Raw genomic sequence first — 25,340 nt, 5'->3', positions numbered from 1 at the left:
GCCATGCCAGGGCTGCCCAGGAACAGTTTTATCCCCTCTGCCCGATCTTCCAGGATACTCAAGACAAGTTCATATCGGTTGCATTAATCCAGACCATCATTCTGGGCTCATGCTCATAATCATGAATGGATATCAGCATCAGCTATGTACTCAAAGACTAGACCGTCTGCTATTGATGGACTTAAGTGAGTTATGTCCATTTATTTCAATGGGTCTACTTTAAGTAGGTCTAGCACTGGGATCAAACCTGTTGCCACACAAACTGCAAATACAAAATGGCTATTAGACACCCCAAGAGAAGATTGCAAGGTAACACTAAGACCATATGGTGTCTTTGAAGCTTTCTTATATCACTTTGGGTCCATGCATCTGCCTGTTAGGAATGAACCAGCAATAAATCACATGGAATAAGTAAAGTTAACTCTTTATTTAAAAAACACCAAGATCTGCACAGGGGAGCCAGGCCTAATGAGCAAAGCAATTCTTCTTTAGTAGGTATTGCCCCTGTAAGGCAGTTGCGGAGCCTGACGGTCCCTGCCCTGCCTTCCTATGTCCCCTACTCTCCAGGTTTTACCTGCCTTTACTCTTCTGCTTCATGCCTCTCTGGGTCCTGGGAGATCAGGGGGAGGGGAGCTTGTCGCAGCAGGAGTGAGACCCATGCTTCTTCACCAGCCTGACTTATCTCTGCTTCTTAGCATCCCTCATCCCACTCTCCTGCTTCTGGACTTCTATTTGCCGCAGACTCTCCCCTTCTCACTATGCCCTGTTTCCTCTTTAGCTTCTGATACATCCTCCTCCTAGTCTTCTCTCTCAGACCATTCATCGTCATCCCACCACCAATCCCCAGACCCTGAGCCTTCCTCACTTAGGGGGTTCCCCAGTTGGTTCCTTCCACCATTCCTCTGTGTCCAACCAGTCCCTGACACTGCCTTGCCTTGCTGCCCTCTGGAGTCAGCTGTTTTGCTAGTCTACCCAAAACAGGTTTCCCCCACCCAAAGAAGTCGCAGGAATGACTCATAAATAGACAAGAATATGATGTATTGTGGCTATCAGTCAAAAGAAGATTCTGAACAGATGACACAGAGCAAAAACAAAAATACTCCTCATTCCCAGTGTCCAACAATTGATTCTCAAACACTAATGCAATCCTTATGACTAGGCCTCAGAAAACTGAAGGGGACCATATCTGTTCTTTTCACTCTTGGTCTCTTTCACCCCTACCCCACCCATCCTGTCAAGCCAACAAGACATCACAAAGGAAGCCTCTTCTGCCTCATCCATTACTAGCAAAACTGTCTGCTCAATTCCAACAGTACAACACTTTATTACTGCTTACAATGACACAAGAGGCAGGAATGAAACTGCTTGAGTTTTCCAGATCTCTGGTTGTGTTTTCCAAAGAAGGTAGCCTTAGGGGGGTGGGGCAAGACTGCCAATCATGTTGACTTGCAACTCAAGCGAATTTGATCTGAAAAAAATCATTGTGAGCGTAAATACAGAATCCCACTCTGTAATTTTTACAGTTACAAGCAGACAGCAGTTTTTGAACATTAATCACTAGTATTTGGCACTTGCTAAAAATTAGATTTTCTCTGAAACTATGCACTACTGATCAATTATATGACAGCCAGCTTCCAGAGACAAATTTAGGAGATGAATTATCTTATATTTGTTTGACTCTTTTTAAAGAAAACAAAGCAGTACTGCAGATACTGCTGAGGTGGTTTTACTATTTTCTTACCTCTAAGAAGCATCAAGCAAATGTCAGAAGTAACACACCTCATCTTAGGCAATTCTCTAGATGGGTACTAACCTTCTACAGTAGGGAAATATAGTAAAGATAAATGATTACTTCTCAGGTATAGAGCAAAATGTCTACCAACTTGCAGCTGAGAAACGAAGGTTATTTTTACTGTCTTTGGCAGGGGTGGGTGACTTTTGGTCTGCCAGTTGTTGCTGAACTACAAATCCCATCAGCCCCTGCAAGCATGGGATTTTATGGGAGTTGTAGTTCAGCAACATATGGAGGGCCAAAAGATTCCCACACCAGCTGAAATCTTTCTCAACTTGGTGCCTTTCAGATGTTTTGTATTTCAGCTTCAACCAGCACTACCAATGGTCAGAGTTGATGGAGTGCAAAACAGTCTGGTTTAGGGAAGGCTACTCTAGTGGTAAGGAGTAGGACTGAACAGTTATTTGAGTTTCGACCTGCATAGAATGGAATAGTCTTTTTAAACTAAGACCAGCCCAGGGATACAGTTTCACATGGATGAAATCACAGCTTGAAATGGGATGACAGAGAATCAATAACTTCTTGACCCACCTGTCTTCCATCCTGTGAAATGTTACTGTGCACATCACAGGCAGATCATCATTTCTGGTGACCAGGGCTCATGTTTCCAAAGAGAAACAGTGACACAAGATAACCAGGAAGAGTGCTTAGCTGACACACTAAAATCCTTTGTTTACAACTTTGGAAGCAGGGAAGAGAAAAGCCTTAGGCAAATCACCGCTTCTGGGGCAGAATGAATTCAAAGAGTTGTTGCAAGGGTCAGCTAGATAAATACGTAAAAGGCTTCTGAATGTTGAAATGCTGTGTAAACCAATGGAAATGAGCATATGAAGTTCTCTTATGCCAATTCAAACTATTGGTCCATGTGGCCTAGTGTCTGGCAGTTCTCCAGGTCTGACGGACACAACTTCTGCTCCCTATGATCCTTTACTGGAGTTGCCAGGGATTGAGTATGTGAATTCTTTGTGCGCTCTATGACAAAGTACATCTCCTCTCCTTGATGTTCTGAAATTTCACCAGGTATGGTCCACAGCCTTTCAAACAGAGCTGCATGATTATAAGGGCCAGAAACTTGTTTTAAGGAAGGAAGGAAGGAGGGAAAAATACCGAGGCTGAATTCTGTGCCTGATATTGCCGTTTCTACACAACTCTGACTCTCCTACTACGTTAAAATCATGGCTACAATATATTCACTTTTAATAAACATTAACAGCTGTTTGTACTGAACTTCAGCCTGTAGCCCCCTATGGTTTATCATTTGTGGACCATTATGTGCAAACCAATGTACAGAAAGTTTTCCCAAAAGCAACTTTCCAAATTAATAAAGTGCAAAGTACCCCCTCCTGTGGCCAAATACGAAGCCCAGGAATTGCATTGGCAAATTGTATTCCAGGGAACTTGGGGGTCCTTGAAAGTTTATCAAAGTTCCTCAGTGATGTTATAACAGTATTCCTCAAAGACTCCTTGCTACCTCTGCCAATCTTTCTTGGCAATTTGCAGCAGAAGGAGAACATTACTTATGTTCTGTATTGCACACTGATCAGCGGACCAGTAGCAAGGCACAACAGAATTGCCAAGATCCCCGCATGAACAGAGCACAGAGCACATCAGAATCCTGCACAATACACTGGCAGGTGTTCAGGGATTCCTCAACTGGCAAATCAACATAGAAGTGTTTGGCACAGAGCAAATTCCCTGAAAGCAAAAGCTTCAACAATCACTGCCAATAGCATGCCAGCTGCAGAGCCCCTTATAGGAAACACACACACAAGAATTCTACAACCTTTGCTGATGGTACACTGTACTCCTCACATCAAAACCAGGAAAAAGTGTATTGTAAAGTGCAAAAGATCTCCAGAACTCGTTAGTGTCCAGGCTGATAGAAGGCCAAGAGTATAGGAGTGGGACCCTACAGGGACAGTCCCCAGAAAGCCACTGCATGAATATTTTTTGGGGGCAATGTGCCATGTTAAAGAAGCTGCCTCTGAGTAATAGCTTTATTCTTTAAAAGAACCAAAGCTCAACAGGCACAATGCTTACAGAATTAATTTTCCTCAGAGAGAGAAAGGCTCTTCATTCACATACACCTATTCCATATATCACGTGTGAGATACTTCGGGCCCTCCGGATGTTGCTGAACTACAACTTCCACCATCCCTGGCCATCAGGTATTCTCACTAGGGCTGATGGGAGTTGTGGTTCAGCAACTTCTGGAGATCCAAAGGCTCCACATGCCTGCCATACATGGAAGTCAGGTGGACCTACCTGTAAAAGGGCTGCCACTACTGAGAAAGTCCTACATCTTGTAACCATCTGCAAATGTTTCAGGAGGCAGAGGACACTTTACAGCAGGCCCTCTTCTGGGAATGCTAGAGGGAGGAGGCTGTCTGAAACCTGGAGCTAGCCTATTTACTCCAAGTTAAATACAACTGAAACTCACCTCATCCTCAGATTGGTTACATTTTCAAGATGGGGGGGGGGGCTAGTCAATAAACACCAGAAAGTTTAACGCAGGGGTGTCAAACTCAAATTCATTGGGGGCCGCATCAGCAGTTTGGTCACCCTCAAAGGGCCAGTTTTATCTGTAGGACTTACAGTACAGGAGAGAAGGGTTCAGGCAGCCGTTGGATCTGTCACATCACAGGATGGCATGCGCTGAATATAAAAACAAGTGGAGGTTTCCTGAATGCATGTAAAGTGGAGGTTTCCTGTGTAGAACGGCCGGCGCCACTAGAGGGCAGATGTTCTCTGGCTTGTAGGCTGCCGCCCATGCGCTGATGAGGCGGCTTTCTTGTATATAAAAAAAAGCGAGAATAAAAGGTGAAGGCTGGCGGCCGGTCTGGTGGGCCGGATTCGGCCCGCGGGCCTTGTGTTTGACACCCGTGGTTTAAGGGCTCTCAATTCAACTTACTTTCTTTGGAGATACAAGATTTCATGACAACTCCAATAATTATTTTTGATGAATAAACTGAATGGCCCAACTGTTGTCCCTGGAATTCCTTGAACTTATCAAGTCCCCCCCCCCCCAGCCCCGATGCAACCATGTTTGCATCCTGATGGTGTTGACAAACCCCTGAACCCTTCCCTAAATCAGTATAGGAATGAGCATTAAACAGTGCTGTGGTTGTTTAACCCATTATCCAGCAGCAAACCTAGACTTAGAACTAAATGTAAACACAGCAAGAAGCAGCAGATAATCCCAAAGACATAAACTACCTGGAACCCAAATATCTAAAAGATGCTTCCCAATATTATCTCAGGTCCTATTATCAGCAGGGGAGGCCCTGTTAATTGTGCCACTGATCTGAGACAGGGCCTTCTTGGTAGTGGTTCCCTGTTTCTAGAATGCCCTCCCTGGTAAGGTACCTCTGTCTTCTTCATTAATTACTTTCACAAGGAAGTTAAACACATTCCTGTTCACCCAGGCATTTGAGAGTGAAAGAAGCTGTTCCTGTCAACCTTGAAAAGAAGAGTTGTGAGAATATGTGACTGTTTTTACATGTTTTTAGATCTTATTATTGTTTTTAAATGCTTTAAATGGGTTTTTATTGTATTTTAAATTGTCCTGTTCTACTGCTTGGCAGTTGACCACCCTGAGTTCCTGTGGGAAGAATGGAAGATAAAAATTTTATTTTTAAAAATTAATTAATAAAATAAAATTTCTATATGGTACACATTAGTAAATTCTGACTTGTCAACATGCACACCCAACTTTAAATATACATGTACACATTTCAGGGGCTTTAAAAAAAAAGAAGATAAAAGAATGTGAAGCATTGCTAACTTGCATTTGAAAATGTTCCAGATTCATTGCTACTCTCTCCTTGTTCTGATTCTTAAATTCTATTAAAGGAATTATCTGGAAATTAAAGTCACAAACCAATTCATTGCACAAGAACTTCTGGCAAAAGCATTTTCATATGTCTATTGCCTAAGAAACAACTTACACATGCCATCCAACCAATCTCAGTGTCTTCTCAGCAACTCCCTAAAATTGCATCACACTAATAAATCAACAGCTCCTATCTATCCTAAAGGTAGACACAGAGCTCTGTCGCCTTCTCTTTCCTGCAAAGATTTTCACTATTTTTTAATACATTTTTATCTTTACCCCAATGTTCCATTTCCTTCCTCTAGTCCTTACAATTGCTGAAAACTCAACTTTTTATCTTTAACTAGCCTCTTTTCCTGTTTTGCACAGTTACCTCCCTAGTCCAACTGCTGAAAATATGACAAATGAAGTTATTTAAAAACAACATGCAGGACTTTTACTTAATTATAACGACACAAATAATTTACATTGAATTTTACTACTTGATGTATCTGAAAATTAGGTAAGTTTTAAGAATACAAACACAACTCAGCAAAAGCTTTTCTGATTCAGAAGGCTTTTCAGGAACAACCAATTGATCTGCTTGTTTTCATATTAAACGTTTGCTGCTGTTTTCGTATTTTCTTGCTTAGAACTGGGATGTGATGTGCTCTAACCTGTTTTACTGGATTTTTAAAATTGTAAGCCACTCAAAGATCTGGTTAAAACCAGAATGATAGAATGCGATATTTGGAGATTATTTAAAATACCGCAGTCCTATTAATTAACCCATACATTATTTCAATGTATTCAGAATATAGCATATGTTACACCAAATTCTGTTACTGCAGCAGAGTCATTACAGATGTAACTATCAGGTCAGTTTCCAGGACAGAAGCTGCATCTTTGTCCCCAAAGGATTGTGAGGCAACAGGGGGAGCTATAGCTTCAAATCCTGGGGGGGGGGGGGTAACCAGATGAATTTGCCTGGATCTGGGGCAGGGAAGACATCAACTTTAGACCTGTACTTAGCGAGTCACACCTGTAGACAACTTCTGTACAACCAAGCTTACTTCTGATCTCCTCCTATGCTACAAAAACTTGAATACAATAACTTTTTTTCTGGTGGGGAAGAGAGATGCAACACTTTCTACAAGTAGGATTCACATTCTGCACCCATCCACAAAAGAAACCAAGGCTGCCTTTTCCCTTCAAGAAATGGCCACATGCAAACTCCCCAGAAGTATCTCCTGTTTTCAAGTCTGTTTTAAGGCTGCACTGAATATACATCAGCTACAGGTTTTCTGCAACAAAATGTACTAACAAAAGGGAGAAAGGGAATGAAAATGAGCTACTTGGAAAGAACGGGGGTGGGATCCATTTCTTCATTAACACTGCTTTCAAAGCTACCTCTTAACAGACAGCAATGTAGGCCCTTCAACGTTAGGTGCCAAGTAATCACAGATGCAGAGATGCCAGCTCTTCTGAATCAGGTGAAGCACTTTTGCAGCCTTGCATAGATTACTCTTAATTTATGGGGAAATAATCATGTTGGACATGATTGTACATTGGAGATTGCTAGAGGTGCATGCTTAGGGAAAATTCACACGTACCCCTGGTTTCATGATTCAAGTGCCACTAACTTAGAGGTGCTTTACTCATTTATTCAACCTGTTTGTATGTGCTGCCTTGTATAAAGCAATGCTACTGTGGTTAAGAGAAACTCTTGTACCAGCATGCTCTAGGCCTCAGAAGCTTGCAATGCAGCAAGAAACAAATGAGAAGCCTTAACTCCCAAGTGTCAAAGAAGCCAAGGCGGCAGGGAGGGGGGCAGCAGTCCTCTTTCAATTCCCTGCTGCTAACAACAGTCCAACAGGCAGGCAGAGCTAATCTCAACTATGCCTGGGACTGTAAGGAAAAACGAGCACCCCGGGTGCATTTTGTCTGGTTGCCTGGCAGAGAAATTAGAATTTTATTGTTAGTGCACTGCTTTCTCTGCAAGACTTGATCGAAAAGCTCAGAATCAGAAATAATATTTTATATTGTATATTTTTAAAAAATAAATAAAAAGGTGTGTTGCGACCATGATTTGTCACCCTGGATTTTGTTCTACTACATTTAGACTTTCCTCCCTGTTCAAAGATGTTTGATGGAGGAACTGATCCAGAGAATTAATGCTCGCACCATTTCATCTCTGTGCTTTATGAATTAGCATCTGTTGCCAACCTCAGGTTTGCTCCAAGCCAGCGAAGCCAAAGGATCCCAAGTGCTGCATTGAATCTATAGCTTGTTGGTTAACTAGGTCACCCTTTTGCAAAGCTGCTAGCCAATCCTTTATGCATGCACTGCTGGCACTGGGCCAAATCTCTGTCCTCAGTTACACGTGTGAAACCCACCGTGACAAGAGAGATTGTTCGGAATCCAGCACAGACACATGGTAGAATCTGGTCTATTATTCTCCTTGTGTCTCATCAAATGCTGGGTGCCAACATACTGTACAAAGGGAGAGAGGCCGCACTGGGTCAAACACAAGTGCTTCCCACGGGCTTTTATCTATGTCTGTTCTGTTGCCTATAACACTGGGAATCGAGGGTTGCTTTGACCAGAAATGGCATGCACCTTGGTGGGTGGACATGTGCCAAAATGAAATTTCCTTTTGAGAAAATGGGTTTTGCCACAAATACAGGTTCTCACTGATGGTCAAGTTCAGGGCCAGGTGTGTCCCCCGCTCCAGTTCAAAGGAGCTAGCAAGACATTTCTGACTTTTCCTACATCTGCACTACAGCTGTGTGTCCTGCCTTTGACAAAGGTGCAAACAATTCATCCCAGCCCTCTGCACACTAGCTGAGGAGTGGAAGTCCACTGAGTCATACCAGCAGCATTATTTTTGTTACGAGAAAGCAAGAGGAGAAAGGGGTAAAGGTAGAAAGACGTGCCGTCAAAAACAAAATGAAATACAGGAATGGGTCCCATGTGGCAAGCTGCAGTTAATGATGAGTCCAAGGTCTGAAAAGGTTGAAACAGGTCTTAGAGAGGCTGGTGTAATCTAATCGTTAGGCAAAAGGTTCACTTTGGACTTGGGATGACCTTCTGGACCTCTTCACCCTATCTATTTCAAACACTTCATCAAGTTTTGGTTTCATGCATCTCAATTGACCAAACTTCCACCATTTCCCAAGAGCCATTTCAATTTCTACAGTGTTCTCCCCCCGAAGACCCAACCAGAGAGTCTCTTTACACAGTTTGATCTTATTGTGTCCTGCTACCAGCTTATTAGAATTCATTCATATCTGCTCTATGGGAAAGCAAAGAGGAGAGGTGAAGGGGACATGTGCTTTCAAAGGGCTGAGTGCTAAGTTAGCTCCAGAAAAGGAATCTCAATCTGGTATTGAAGAGAAGAAAGTAGAAGTAGATGGGTGGCAGAAGCAGGGATGGATAAAACCACAGGAAAGGTATTTAAAAAGCCAGAATGATCAGTAGAAAAAATGCAATACAAGAATAATGGGGGAATGTTGGTGAAACACACACAGGGATCCTGGTGAAACATGAACTGAAGGAGGACCAAACCAATATAACAGACTAGCTATAGCTATATCCAGATAAGTTTTCAAAAAGTCTGATAATATATATACTGGGCAAGTATCTCTATTTTAACCGCTTCTGTCATGCTAATTTATGGTTAAATAGGTTTAACAGGCTTTTGTTGTGTTTCAAAAGCCTGTTTCACCAGGAACAAATAACAGAATTTAAAAATGCATGTGTGCACCATAAGCTCTACTATATTACCTGAAAAACTGTTATTTGTATACAAGACAGCATGAGATAACAAAGAATTGACAGGTGACACTGTAAGAAAAAATACATAAATGAACAGCAACTTTGAGGGGCTCACTAACTAAAGGGAATTAGTTCATAATGAGAAGGGATTAGTTCATATTGTGTGTTAATATGGCACATGAAGTTTTGAAATGAGGGTAGGAGAACAAAAGAAGCAAAATATTAGAGAGTGCATTTTTGTGTGCCATGCTCACATATGATACACAATACATTGTGTAACAGATGGGAATTATATTTATTTATTCTTTATATGCCACACTTCTAGTGCTAACACATCACTCAGCTTCAACAGTAGGCTTAAAAAAAATTATGCAAAATCTGCATGCTTTATCACACGTATACAACACAAACAATATGTACACTACTGTAGTCAATTCCTAGAAACAAAATATATTACTGTACAAAGGTTTGACTTGAGGTTGCAAAAAGGTATTTGTGTGTTTAATATTATGTATATATAACATTGTATCATGAAAAAGAATGTGTAATGGAAAACACTGGGGTAATGAATGCTGGGAGGGGAGAGATAAGGGGAAGTGAAGAAAGTAATTAAGCCGTACAATATCCTAAACACACTTACTGGGGTGTAAGCTTTATTAAATATTGTGGCACTTCTAAATAAGCATGCATAAGGGCTGGTACTGCAGGGCTACACTATTATGCAGGGTTACAGGGAGAAAATCCCAGAGTGGTGGGGCTTACTTGTGAGTAAACATGCAAAGGAGCAGCTAAAAGGGAGCAAGAAGAGACAAATTGAGAAAGCATGAAAGAGTAATTGAAAAAGCCATTGAGAGCAAAAATGGAAGGTAAGTCAGAACAGAGAAAGAGTGGTTAAGTGGAAACATGAGGGGGGAGGAATGAAGGGTAGTGTGTGAGAGGAATAAGGCAGTCAAAAAATGCTGAATACAAGGAAGGAATTGGGAACATGAAAAAGGTGAGTGGACAAAAGGAGTATTAATGGGCAGTTAATAGAAGCCTAAAGAGGCAATGGGGTGAAAGGCATAACCCAAGGAAGGGGATAATGATGATGATGAGAAAAGCACAGTACTCAAGATATGATGCATACTTATCACTCAACATGCCTTTTGCAAGCCACTTCACAATTTTAACAGCTATGCATTACAACCCCATGTTGCACACACTCTCTAGAACCTGTAGTCTTCAACATGTTTTAAATCAGGTACATCACAGATACACACTGCACAGAGCTTCAGAGATCTCCAGCTTTTCAGCATACACCTTCATGGTTGAAAAACCAATGTGTGTCCCCACTTCAAAGATGATGGCATTAGCAGACCAACAGACATAACACAGGTCTGCAGCGCATTACCTGTTAAAGTCACATCTGAAGTTGTTCCAAGTTATATGCTTTACAGCACGATATGCTTTACACACATCCCTCCAAGTTTTAATGGGGCTTACTTACTCCCCAGATAAGTGGATTTAAGACTGCAGTCTCAAGCCAGTCTGTTGTTCCCACCCTTTCAACACATGCTTATGAGGCAAAGTGAGGAACTCTAATCCATGTAAACACTTGTGAAGACAGAGCAACTTAATACAGTAGTAACAATTCCAGATTAATTCTGAATGAACTCAAAAGATAAGATGGAGGTGTGGGGACAGAGGGGAGCTGTGGAGAGGTAACCAAAAGGGGTTAAGGAAGAGGGTGCTATACAATACTAAATGAAGGTGGAATGTATTTGAGCCAGGGTTCAGCCCTGCAACCTATTTCCAGTATGCAAAAGGTGCAGCCCTGATGGAAAACCATACCTCTGAACATAGTCAGAAAGCCATTTCACGTTAATCAGCTATGCAGGATTCAAAAGCAGAGCTTCCACACCAAAGGAATTGTTTCATCCCTGTCTATGGCAAGGGTAGCCAACATGGTGCTCTCAAGGCGTGGAGGACTTCAATTCCCATCAGCCTCAGCCAGCATGACCAATGGTCAGGGATGATGGGAGTTGTATCTTGACAGCACCATACTGACTACCCTCATCTAGGACACATTTTACAGCACTGGTCTTCAACTGGTGGGTCACTGCCTGGTCCAAGGGGGGGTCGCAAGGGGAGCAGTACCACCATGATAACAGATGGGGAAAGATTAAGAAATGGGTCCCCATGCACACGCTTGGGTGAAAAGTGGGTCCTGGGTCTGAAAAGGTTGAAGATACCTGGTTTAGAGCACTTAGGCTCTTTGGGGCAGGGACCTGTCATTTCTCAGGCACTCTGCTAAAAGAACCGTTCCCATTGATAGCATCTTAATTAATGAAGTAGTGAACAGAAATTGAATTCAGAAGGCGGCAAAACCTGAGGAAATGCATGGGAGGAAAATGATGCCAAGAGCAAGCGTGTGTTTGTGTGTGCAGAGCGGGGAGATGGAGAAGCGCCTCCTCACTCACCTCCTTGAGCTTCAGGCGCCGGACTCGGTTCTCGGGGTCCTCGGTGCCGCCTTTCCTCCTTCCCAGCACCGGGTGGCGGAGGCTGCGGCGGAAGACCTCGTAGTCGAAGCGGAACGGGGCTCTCGTCTGCCGGAGCGGGGCCGCGCTGCCGGGGCCGCTTCCCGCTCCCGCCGCCTTCTTCTCCCCGGGCGGCCCCTGGCGGTGGAGCGGGCTGAGGCGCTCTCGGCGGGAGGAAGTGGCGGCGGCGGCTTCCATCACCGCCGCCGCCTGCGCGGGGGGGAGTTTGGGGTCCCTGAGGCGACGAGGCGGCGGCGGGGCGGCGGCGGCGTTGGGCGGGCTGGGGGCGGCATGGCGGCGGCCAGGGTCGGCCCCGGGCGGCGGTGGCGGCGGCGACGTGAGGCTGCGGAGCCCGTCCAAGTCCCCGCCCGCGTCACCGGCGCCCCCTCGGCGGGGCAAGAAGAGGCGCTTGAAGCGGGAAGAGTCCGGCAGCAGGAAGAGGGCCCCGAAGCAGAGCGTGAGCAGGCCCGAGAGGAAGAGCAGGAAGAGGAACTTCTGCGGCAGCCGCAGACCCAGCGCCGACGGCGGCCAGCCCGGCATGCCCGGCAGCTTCCGCAGCAGCAGCATGGGCGCTCCGCAAGGCCCGGCACCAGCGGCGGCGAAGCCACCCCGGATCGAAGCCACCGGACCCGGCGCGAGGAGGCTGCGAGGGCGGCGGCGGCAGCAGCAACCCCAGCGGGGCGTCAGACAGGCGACCCGAGCAACCTGCCGGGCGGGATCAAAGGGCGGGTGGTTGGGATCAGCTGTCTCAGAGCAGAGGAGAGAGCTATATGCTTAATAAAAATGCGCGCCCTGCTCCGTTGAGTGGATCCATCCAGAGACTTAAAAAATAAAATAAAAAATCCCGGTTGTAAAAATAATTATAATAAAGGGTGGTGGTGAAGGAGTGTGAAAATGCGCGCTTCTCCCGAGCTAGAGTTAAAAATTGGCTTTCTTCGATAAAGGACACGTGTCTCAGTCTAGACTAGACACCCCAGGAACAGAGGCAGAGAGGGACCCACCCGGGCGCGCTTCTTTGCCCCCGTCCCACTCTGCTTTGCAGCCCTTGTCCCTGGGAGAAGTTGCAGCAACTGCTCCGGGTTGCTCTTCCAGCCGGGCAAGAAGTTGAGGAGTTGCTTGACGAGATGCTCAGCGGAGAGATAAGCAGCCTCCTCTTCCTGCCTGCCCTCCTGCCGCCTCTTCGCGCACACGCTTGTAAGAGGAGTTCCCCCTTCTGGCACGAAGGCTACGGCCGAGGCATCGCTGCCTCCTTAGGGGTCCTGAGACAGCAGATGGAGGCAGCCCTGGCCAGACAAAAAGGGAGGGGGGTATCTGGCGGATCTTTCTTTTTCTTTCCCTTTACTTCGTCCACGCCTTGCTTGCTCCCTCCTTGCTTTCTGCTGCTGCTATTAAGCACCAGGGGTGCTGTTCTCTGTCTGGTTCAGGGGCAGATCCGGATGGGTGATGGGTTCATGATGCAGCATTTCTGCAGGGAAAGGAGCGGGAGCTTGGCGCGCTCTGCACAAGGGAGCTGTTGCGCACGGGGGGCGCGATCGGCTGGTCCCAAGCGCGGCGTTGTCTGCAAGCCCCCCTCCGTCCTTCTCTCTCCATCCACTTCAGCCCGGCCTCTCTCGTTCGCTCTTTTCCCGGACGGACTCACCATCAGCTTTCGTCTGTTGCAAGCCGCATCCTCGAGGCTTCCCAGATCGGGTTCTTCTGGCAATAATCGGCCGGCTGTTTAGGGAAAAGCCGAACGTTCATCTCCTCCTCCTCCCTCCAAAAAGAAAAAAGAAAAGGGGAGGATCCACAAGGCCAGAGGAGGGGTTTGGATGGGGCGGAGGGAATAAAAGAAAAAGGGGGGAATCAAACTATCGCTAATATCCCTCTTGTTCGTCTCTAGGTAAGACTTCGTGGGAATCTCCTTCTTAGCTTGCAAGCAAATGCACCTAATGCAGAGTAATTTCTTTTTTAAAATAAACGTCGTCGGGTAGCTGTTTGCTTGCTTTCTTCTCTTTTTATGACCGTCTGGCAAACTGCATCCCGACTTTCGTGGCTCCTCCTTCCTTCTCCTCCTCCCCAGAGAAGAAACGATTCACAACTTTTTCTTTCTTGTTCATTGGATGGAAGCAACTGTCTCTTTAAAAAAAAAGCCTCGAGAGAATACAGTACACTAGAGATCCACAGCTCTAATCGGAGATCCACACTTCGGTTTGAGAAAGCTAGAGGATGGGAGGGAAATTGTGCATTTCATTATAGGGCTGGGCGGACAGTTGGTTGCCTGAGCTCCCAGCCCCAGACTCTGTCTCGGTCCTTCAGGCACTGAAGTCTCTGAAATCGCTGCCTCCCTTCTGGTCTTGCTATTGTCTGGGCACAGATGTTGGGAAAGCGGAGAGAAAAGGCTGCTTCTGCCTTTGCTCGCTTCTCGCTGCCAATGGGTCTAAGTGCCCACTAAATAAGGCTGCTGCCAGGCGAGCTCCCCAGAGGCAGCGGGCCTCTCTCGCGCTTCCCATCCAAGAATTACAGGTTCGGTACCTCCCTCCTCCTAACTGCACCAGGCTCATCAAACGCAATTACAGCCCTGCCGAAGCGGCTGCCAGTTCGCATCTTTCCTGGAGATCCAAACAGCGCTGCTGGCCAGCCTTGGACTGCACTTACTGCTGCCCCCTCCGCAGCTCCGCTCTTACTGCGACAGCAGCAGCTCCTGCTCCAGCCGGCCCCGCCTCCTCCGGTCCGGCCCCGCCTCCGCGCGTGGGCTCCGCCTGGCTCGCACACCCTCCCCCTCGCAGGCCACGCCCCTCCCAGCGGTTGATGTTCCCCTCGAGAGGAAGAGAGAACGCGCGCGTCGCCGCCGCTGCCTGGTTTTGGCGCGCGCTTCTCCCCCTCTTCCCGCCTCCCCTCCCACTATTGGACCGGTATGCGTGGCTACTCTCCGACTGATTGGCGCACCAGGACTATCGCTCAGGCACGAGCTCCCTCTCGTTATTGTTTACCACAGCGGCCGGCTGGCTCTTCTCCGCCTCGTACGCTATTGGTTGGCAAGCTCTTCCCGTTTTGATTGGCTTGAGATACTTCAGATCGTTGGAGAGGGCGGCAGAGCGTTACGCGGGGGTGGGAGCGGGTGGATGGCCGTCTTGAGAAGGAGGCAGACACGTGTCGGGGCGTGCCTCTTTTTTTTTCATGTAAGAGCCGCATATCTAATAAACACAGCAGAGTCTGGTTTCACCTTAAAGGCTGACACACGCCCTGTGGGATACGATTTCCAGAACTAGAGTCCATTTCCTCCCAGTCCACAATGGCTAATTATGTCGCAATGCATTTTCTCGGAAACGTGTGTAATAAAATGGTTTGGATTAAAAATCAATTTCTCAATATGCCGCGCTGGCAACGCCAGTTTGAGGCTAGCTGGGGTTGTTGCACTATTTGCAGATCAGTTTTGTGATTATGCCGAAGCGTTCTCATATTACACATGCTGTTCTTAATGGCAAAAAATTGCCACACAGAACCAATTAGGTTGTTCGTTATTTGGTTTTGTAGGGTCACAGAAAAAGAATGAAAACCTGCAAGTGCTGTCGTCAACTGTTTATTAGGTTAGGGAACTGAATCAGGGATAGCCAACGCTGGGCCCTCCAGATCTTGTGGGTCTACACCTCAGACATCATCTGACCTGCTCCAGCCAGACTGTCCCCTCCTCCCCCACAGGGTCCACAGACACCATATGCTCTGTGAGGAGGGGGGAGGCAGCCAGCCACAGACAACATCAGGGTCTGCTCCTGCTGGACTGCCCCTCCCCTAACGTTAAATGTTATATCATTTGTTTTAGTCCTCTAAAATTGTAAACTGCTTCAGCAGAAAGGTGGATAACCTCTGCTTTACATACTTCAAACTGTCTGCTCTTTTCAAGGAAGACGTTCATCCGTATATCTACATGACATTTCTTTGTCTGGAATAGGGTAAACTTTCTTACAGAATTTGGGCAGACATTCCCTCAAATACACTATTATAGGTACAATGCTGCTGCTTCCATTGCATTTTCTCATCCATGTTTGGGGAGGGGATGTCATTCGAAGCTTTGGGTTGCACTGCCATCAATATGTTGATGACATACAGAAACATGTGACACCGGTACCTTTTATCACCTTTGGTGGACCTGCCCAAAGATTAAAGCCTTTTGGGAAATGATCTATAATGAAATTAAGAAAGTCCTTAAGTGGACGTTTCCTAAGAAACCTGAGGCTTTTCTCTTGGGCATGGTTGGCCAATTGGTGCCAAAGAAGGATAGGACATTTTTTATGTATGCTACTACAGCAGCAAGAATTCTTCTGGCAAAGTATTGGAAGATGCAAGAACTACCTACTCTGGAAGAATGGCAGACAAAGGTGACAGACTTTATGGGATTGGCAGAGATGACCGGCAGAATCCGCGACCAGGGGAAAGAGACAGTGGAAGAGGACTGGAAGAAATTCAAAATATATTTTAAAAATTGTTGTAAAATTGAGGAGTGTTGAGATGTCAAGGGGTAAGAACTAGAGAATTACAGCTGTAACTAACAAGTTTAAGTATAATTAATAGAAGGGAACTAGTAGATAAACTGACTAATGGGTTGCTAAAGAACTGTAAAACAAGGATGCAGTGAAAGGGAGGTATAGGGAAGTCGGAGGAAAGGTGTATGAAAATAACATTATGATTTAAATGTTTTGTATGTATTTGTTTTTCGTTTTGTTTGTGTGTTTTTACTATGTGTTTAAAAAATGAATAAAAATTATTTTTTTTTAAAAAAAGAAACATGTGACACCACTTTTGCATCACTTGTCTTGGTTACCAGACCATTTAAAAGTGCTGGTACTAACCTCTCAGACCCTAAACATTTTGGGACAGGACTACCTATAAAACTGTTTGCACCCATATTACCCTGTCCGATAGTCTAAGATCTGCATCTGAGGTCCAGCTTACATGTTCTAAGGTGAAATTGAGTAGCTTGGTGAGCCCACAATACAGGACCTTTTTGGTGGTAGACAGGGTTGTAGAACTCATTTCCAGTTAAAATTCATTTGGCTCCTTCAGCTCTGGCATTTAAAAAGGCCTTAAAACTTATCATTTTTAATATTGCCTTTGCTTAAGAAAATTTTGGTCATCAAATCCAGTACAGTGGTAGCTCGGGTTACAGATGCTTAGACTAAAGGCTGGTCCCAGATCTGAAAAGGTAGACAACTACTAATTCTAACAATGGAATATTTTATATTTACAGCCTGCTTTTACTCTGAGGATATCAAACCTCAGAGCAACTTGTAGCTTGACAACCTTGTGAGACAGGGAGAGAAAGAGCTAAGACCAACTGCAGGTTTGAAGGACAACTCTGGCAAAGTGTTCTCTCCTGGGGTCCCTCCTACATCAAAGGGCCCCTCCCAGCAGGCTTATTAGGTGGTGGCAGCAGTAGACGGCAGCAGTATGATCTGCACCAGAAAACCCGGAACTGCCTGTCACTTAATTTCTTCCTATGCTCTGACTTGTTGCCCAGGGCTACTGTGGAAATTGAAATGGGAGGCAGCTTCCAAATCCAGCATCCCAACACAAGGATCCTGAGCCAGCACCAGTGGTGGAAATTGCCAGAGTCCTGGAGCATTTAAGGATGTTGGGTGCTGATGCCAGCTTGGGGAAGAGTTCTTTTTCTTTAATACAGTGGTACCTTGGTTTAAGAACAGCTTAGTTTATGAACAACTTAGATTAAGAGTGCTGCAAACCTGGAAATAGGTGTTTTGGTTTGTGAACTTTGCCTTGGAATAAGAACATGTTTCACTTCCTGTTGAGTGTGTTCCATTTGTAAATTGAGTTCCCTGCTGCTATGGAAAAGCAGGCCTTGGTTTAAGAACGCTTTGGTTTAAGAATGGACTTCCGGAACTGATTAAGTTCATGAACCAAGGTACCACTGTACACCCATTCTCCTGCAGTTCGGAAAATCTATTTCTTGAGCATCCATCCTGATTTGATTGCACAAAGCTTATGCAGAGGTAAGATTATACCCTGCCTTTATGAGCATTCGTTCTGATTTGCATATAGGGAGTTTATATTACAATAAGCACTCACCCTACATTTATCTTGATTTGCTTGCAGGGTGTTCATACATTGTGTTATTCAGTCAGTCAGTCAGTCAGTCATTCCACACTTTCCAATGCATTTCTCCATCACTTTCCTAACTGCAAATAATTTGTTTTGTTTTTTTTAAGTGTATTGCTTCTGCTAGGGCAACAGAGCACTTTAATACACTTTAATCACGCAAACCTAAATTTCCTGGCATGCACTTGAATCCATCCTGCAAAATATTAACATTCAGAAGGTGCCCCCAGTGAACTCTGTGACTGAGCTGGAATTAGCAGGATTTTCCCACTGGAACCTAGTATTGCTGGATGGAACCAGATATTTAAAGCAAAAATAAGTTAGATGCAAACTATCTGATTCTCAAGCTAAAACAACCAGATACTGCAGCTTATCATTTGTTTGCAGAGCTGAAGAACAAAACACACTTGAGTCCATGAATGGAAGAGCAGAGTGACTCCATGAAAAACGAAGAGAGAAGATGTACACAAGAGTTGCACCTACAATGAAGACATCTAAAGGATGTAAAAAGTAAGATATTCAATTTTTAAGGTAGATCACTGGCCTCAAGGATAAATACGTAATTACATTAAAAGCAAGTAAATTAGAATGGGGAGGTGTAACACAGAAAACCAAGCCTCCCCCTCTATTGTTGTAATTCAATCAAGGCTGGATCTATGAAAAACTGATAAGATAAACTGGAAAGGACAGTTAGAAGGCCCAGGTGTAATTACGGAGAGAGTGGAATCTTCTTGTATTATGAGGTCTATTTTTAGCAGGACCGGAAGAAATAATTTCAAAGAAAGTAGTTTTTATAGCCATAAGAAAAACTGAATTTAATATCTACTGTTATAGGAAAAAGCCAGGAGAGGGAAGAGACATGCAATTGTTATGGACAGAACTGGAGGCAAAAAAACCCCCACAAAACTTTTGACAGGGTAATTAAGTTTATTTGTAAATCCTCCAGCATGTCTTGTAAAGGCAGGCCGGGTCCTTCTGGCGAAGACACTTCTATCTCCTCTGCAGTAGCCGTTCAAATCCATGTCATGTGAATATCTGGCATATAGCGAGGTAATGAGAAGCATGAAATTGTGCCTTCTGGATGCACACATATGGGACAAAAATGTCTGTAGTCTTTCCAGGCAGTCTTATCCGCTTGGGACATGTGATCATTAGAGGCTGCCCCATGAAATCTGGAAGGATCTGGATGGATTCTATTGGATGTTTCTATTAATGCTTATACGTTTTGTGATAATGTTAGTAATAGGGCACTGTGTTAAGGAGATTGGGAGAGGGGCTTAACAAGTTAGTGTAATTTGACACACACAAAAATTTGGGTATATAATATGTTTGATTATTTACATAAATTTATGTGTTATTAATGAAGAAAATACAGTTGTCATCTATTTGCTACGATTCACAATCTTGTATTTTTATGAGAAAAAATAATCAGGTATCCATAGGTTATAGACAATTCTGTTGCTACTCAGAGTAGACCCACTGAAGTGGTATTTATTTATACCTCACCTTTTCCCTATGAATAATAGGCTCATTAATTTCAGTGTGTCTACTCTGAGTAGAACTAAGGTGGCTACAACTCCATCCTTGAAGACCTAGCCTTTTTATTATAAATTATTGTTATTTTATTATCAATCACCTTTTATCAATGTATTTTAAATAGACATTTAAATAAATTTGTATTCTTGCAAATCAACTTTATTTTAAGCATTTGTTTTGTTGCACAGAACAGCTTGAATTCTAAGTGAAATCTAGGGATCTGTCGTGAGACCTTAGAATTTCAATTTCATTTTCTTCCTATAAAGAGGAGCTCGTACAATCTCTATCACCACCCCCACCCGGCTTCTCTTTCTTCACATATTTATTAGTTCAACAGGCCAAAACCAGATTTGCAGCTGGCTTTTTTTTAAAAAACCCACCTTGTCACTTCTCTTAGCTGGGAATTCTGCAGAAATTAGACAAAGAGCTTTGCTGTTGTTTTATTTTATTTATTTTGGCAACATGCAGAAGATGCCTTGAATATGATAAAAGGGTTGAATGGCTCAGCACAGTATCCCTTCTCCCTCTTTCCACAGAAATCAAACACCAACCAGGCAAAAAATGTAGAAGAAGAACTAAGTAGTAGAAGAACTAAGAGGTGTCTTGGGAAAGTTACATCCAGGCAACCAATGAAATAGGTTTTTTCTCTCCTTTATAGCTCTGCAATAAAGAGCATTTGGGAAGGATTGGGAAGGCAGCTGATTCAGATACACCTCAGAAGGCTGGATACCTCAGCTTATCGGTTTCCACTGTGGAAACAATCTAGTCTCCATTTTTCGAGGGGTCCAGGGGCAGCCATTTTGGCACTTGAGGCAAAACGCCCCAGGGCCACCCATACAATGCAGGAGGGACAAGAGGCTCTGAAATGGCTCCCCCTCTTTGAGTCTCCCGCACCCAGCAGTGAGGCTTTTGCAGGGGCTTTTCCTTAAGGATCTAAGACGACGTGCCTTCAAATAAGAACACAAGCTACAGTTCTTAAGAGTGGTTTAACAGTCAATCCCTCTTCCTAGGGAAATCTGGAAATGGTAGTTCTATGAAGGGAATAGGGGTCTCCTAACATCTCCTAGCAACTTTAACAAACAGTTTCCAAGCACCTTTGTGGAGAAGTCATGCCTTTTTAAAGTAGTATGTATATGAGTGCTTGAAATACAGTATACATGCAACCAAATACACGTTTTAATAAACAACACCACAGACATTTTGCAGTTAAAAAACAGACAGGGAAATGCAATGAAAAGTGTGAGGTGAATGATTCATTGGGAGATGTGTAAACACCATGCAAACAGATCAAGATGAACACTGATTGTTTAACCTCCCCACAAACAAATCAGAACAAATGCTCAGTAAAGACTGGACATAGTCAAATCTCTAGGTAAGCTTTGTGCAAGCAAATCAGGAGGAATGCTCAATAAACAGATTGTCCAGAGGGGCCCTTTGTCTTGATCTCCTGTTCTGCTGCCCAGTAGTGGAAAAGCAAGGTGAGCTGTGTTTTAAAATACTATTTTTTTATCTCTACAGTCCCTGGGCCTCTCAGCCTGGAAAGGCAGCCTCTGCCACATGAGGCAGCTAAAGCTGTCCTTTTCGGTGGCAACCCATTTTTCCCCTCTCCTCTTTCCCCGCTGGAGTGGTTAAGAGAACATTACGTTGCCTTGCAGGAGCCATAATGAAAATTTGAGTCCTGTCACACACTAAATAAAATAGCAAAAACTGACAACTCACGGTCTGGATCTGAAACGGATCATTGCTTGCAGGGACTAGCATAAACCATAAGCCCTCTGAGGCAAGTAATGAAAACAGAGGAGCACTTTTCATCTTTGGCCAAAACGTAAAACACAGTGGAAAGGATTCTGTCTTTGTCTTCTCCCCACTACCCCACCCTGGCCGCCTGCCTCAAAATGTTAGCAAAAATGGGAATGGAAGCTTTTGTTTCACATGGCTCTGACAGGATAATTCAGAGATGGGGAAACTTTTTCAGCCTGAGGGCCACATTTCTTTCTGAGTGAACTTCCAGGGGGCACAGGTCTGTGTTTGGCAAGAGCCAAATGTGGGAGGAACAACCATTGTGAATTAAACTTTGGACACAAAACTACAGCCCAGCCACAGGAAAGCTGAAGCTCGCTGCATACACCACCCCTTCCTTCCAGGCAAGCGAGAGGCATTATCACAGTTTTTCAAGGATACATTTCAGCCAGGCAAAAGTACTCAAGGAGAATGTGAAGCAGGCCCAGTGAGTGGCATGGCTTGGGAGGCATCCTGAGGGCCAGATAGAGAGACCCTGGAAGGCCACCTTCAGCCCCTAAGCAGAGGGTTCCCATCCCTGCGATAAATGATTCCAGGCAGTTTTGATCAGTGTGGGAGGTGTGATCCAGAATGAGTGCACCTCTGGAGAGGATGCAGTAGACTTGTGAGGAAAATGTCTGGACCACAGAAGTGTGCTCTGAAGACTACATAGCTGAAGGGAAGCACACTTTTGGTGGTGGCAGCATCTGGGCAGGGCTTTGGGGCAGATGTCTAGTGCCCCACTCATTACAACAAGGAGGGCTGCCCCAAATGTTAGCTTACCACATTTTGAAGTCATGCACATTATCATAAAAAGCAGGTCCCCCTGCAAGACCATACACACCATGCATTTAAAGTGCCCTCTCAAGAATACTGGGAACTGTGGTTTATGCTTCACAGAGCAAAGATTCCCAGCTCCCTTCACAAACCACATTTCCCAGGAGTACTGGGGGAGGGAGAATGTGCTTGTATAGTGCATACGCAGCCTATATCCACAGACTAAAATTGCTCAGCTGCACCACTGCACACTCTGACCTCTGGAGACCAAGGGTCACTGTCTTCCTGCCTCTCAGGAAGAGCATCCTGGAAAGGGGAAGACAAGCGGCTTGCTTTCCTCTTTCCTCCCCTTCAGATTCCTTTTTCCATTTGCATTGTGTCTATGAGATTATGAGCCGGTAAGCAATGTTTTCATATCTCTTCAGCATGCAGGAAATGTTAGTTCCTCTCCTGAGTCGCACCACAACCTCTTGAGGAAACTCCTGGGTAGGCTCGTTAACTGTTATCATTAAACTTGTAAGTAATAATAATTATTAATGTGGCTACCCAACAGCTTCCCCAGGAGATAGGTCATAAGAACATAAGAGCCCTGCTGGATCAGACCAAAGGCTCGTCTAGACCAGCTGCCTGTTCTCCCAGGAGCCAACCAGATGCCTGTGGGAAGCCCAAAAGCAGGAGACGATGCAGCAGCACTCTCCCTGCTCCTGATTTATAAAATTATGCGTGGCATGGAGAAGGTGGATAAAGACAGGGTTCTCTCTCGTTCTCTCGTTCTCTCTCTCTCTCTCTCTCTCTCTCTCTCTCTCTCTCTCTCTCTCTCATAACACTGGAACTTGGGGACATCCAGTGAAGCTGAATGTTGGCAAGTTCAGGACAGACAAAAGAAAGAACTGTACTTCTTCATTCACAGCATATATGGTTAAACTGTGGAACTTGCTCCCACAGTGACAGCCACCAACCTAGAGGGCTTTAAAAGAGGACTTTGACAAATTCATGGAGGACAGAGCTATCGGTGGCTACTAGCTATGATGGCTACGTTCTACCTCTCTTGTCAGAGGTAGTATGTCTCTGAATGCCAGCTGCTGGGAACTGCAGGTAGGCAGAGTTTCCTCTGCTTGTGGGCTTCTCACGGGAATCTGGTAGGCCACTGGACTAGAGTGGCCATTGGGTGGATTCAGCAGGCTCTTATGTTCTTATCTGAAGACACGTGGTCTCTGATTCTGGAGGGAATATAAATTACTAGCAGCCATTGATCACTTTATCCTCCCTGAATTTGTCGACTCCCCTTTTCAGCGCAGAGGGAGGCAGACACTGGGCCCCCACTCAGCAGAATAATCAGGAGGGCTCCCTAAACACAGTAGGTAGCTGACTTACCACATACTGAAGTAAGCAAAGCAATAACTTTTATCACCTAAGAGAAGGGGAGGGAAAGACCATTAAGCCCAAATTACCAAACAGCACCACAGTATATGAGAACAGGCCTTCTGTTCAGGCCTTGCCACGAAGTTGGTGAGTGGGTTTTTGTTTTGGTTTTTTAATGCTCCCTTGGTTTTGTGCAAATGCAGCAACCCTATTCCTGATGAGCAGAAAGAAACAGAGGTTGAACCTGCCAGCATGCTATTCTCTGTGGAGTTGTTTTCCTTTCCTTTACCTCAAAGGGTGAACCTAGGACAATGATAAAAACTTGAAGCTGCAGCTGAGGGACTCTTGTGAATTGCCTGTCAGACTCAGTTCCTGAGGAATTGATGGCAGAAGCAAAGATGCTGTAGGAGCACCAAGAGCAAGTCTCCTAGTTGCTGTGAGGCCAGCAAGCAAACCGGACTCCATAAGCTTTTATGGTGGCCTTGTCCACACTTTGCTTGAGAAGTTTTCTGGTTGTCCTGAGCTTTCCCTGGAGATACCAGCTCTTTAACACTGAATTGGAACAAACATCCATTCACGGAAAAATGGATTGATGCTTGCTCCTATTCAACAGGAATAGCGGGTTTCCCTGGGGGAAGCAGCAAGGCAAGTAGAAGTCTGAATGAGCCTGGTGATAGAAGAGCCTCACCTCACTTGTTCTGGCCTACAGGTGTGCAGTAATGCTTCCTTGGCTGGTTTGAGACAAACCTGGCCTTAGCAGCTATGGTGACACAGAGCCCAGTACTGTACTCTGCCAGGATTCTCTATGGATGCAGAGCTGGTTGTTGCTTTATCCCTGCAGTGAACATAGTGGAATTTTAAACTGGCCTCTTGTTGCATCCGACCACTGGTCCAACTAGCTCAGTATCTTCTCCACTGAATGGAAGCAGCTCTTCATGGTTTGGGACAGGGGACATTCCCAGCCTTTCCTGGAGATGCTGGGACTCAACCTGGGACCTCCTGCATGCAAGATACGTGCTCTCCCGCTGAGTATTTATTTGTTCGTTCATATTTATTTTATTACATTTCTAACCTACCTTTTCTCTAAGGAGCTCAAGGTAACACAGATGGTGCGGCTCCTCCCCGTTTTTCATCTTCAAAACAACCCTGTGAGGTCGGTTAGGCAGAGAGACTGTGACCCCAAGGTCACCAAATCAAATTGACAGCTGAGTGAGGATTTGAATGCCTGCTGTCCTAGTTCTTTAACAACCACACTATGTTTTAATATGTAATATTATTTTATAATTGATATTTCTATGCTGCTGGCTTCATTTTTATTTTTGTGTGTGAACTTGATTTAACATCTGATTGCATTGGTGTTTTTAATATATGTTTTATGTACATCTTTTAGAGGTTATGTAAATTAGGTAAAATAAAATAAAAATAAAATAAATCTGAGTGTGTCAAATTGTCAGTAGGGATTGCAATCCGTTAGTCACAGGTCCAAAACTCACAGTGGATTCAGAGCCTGAAAAGAAAACCCTGCTAAGTAAAGATGCAGGTGGAGTCCTCAACTCTACTTTGCAACCAGATTCACATCACATAGAAAGTGCAAAAATGAGGGTGGCCCCTAATGAGCGACAAGAGTCCACTCGCAGTATAGAAAATCCCCCAATTGTGCCTAAGTGCAATTGGAAACAATCTTTCAGAGAAGAAAATATATCTCTCTGCCCTCTAAGCAACTAAATTAATTTCCCTTTAACCTTAATAGTTCTTAGCTATGCAAAATAAGGGCCACTTCTGTACTGCAAAAAAGAAATAAGAAAACTTTACATATCCCCACAACTTAGCCAGTGCACAGTCAAGGTGCCCAAAAGATTTCTGAAAAACAATGATGAAATAGTTTGCTCTGTGGTTGGAA

General features: G+C 44.7%; 1 protein-coding gene across 1 annotated transcript in view; it reads right to left on the bottom strand.

Annotated features, from left to right (window-relative positions):
* Positions 1-14,580, bottom strand: part of MAN1C1 (mannosidase alpha class 1C member 1) — a 132,742-nt gene extending 118,162 nt beyond the window's left edge. Inside the window, exon 1 of the mRNA XM_081921471.1 lies at positions 11,840-14,580. Coding sequence (XP_081777597.1) covers positions 11,840-12,463 — 624 coding nt within the window. The 5' untranslated portion in view covers positions 12,464-14,580. The remainder of the gene's footprint in view (positions 1-11,839) is intronic.
* Between the last annotated feature and the right edge of the window lie 10,760 nt (positions 14,581-25,340).

The sequence above is a fragment of the Podarcis melisellensis genome (assembly GCF_964234715.1).
Source record: "Podarcis melisellensis genome assembly, chromosome: 8".
Classification (NCBI taxonomy): domain Eukaryota; kingdom Metazoa; phylum Chordata; class Lepidosauria; order Squamata; family Lacertidae; genus Podarcis; species Podarcis melisellensis.
Note: the sequence above shows the minus strand (reverse complement) of the source record. Positions and strands in the feature narration are given on the sequence as shown.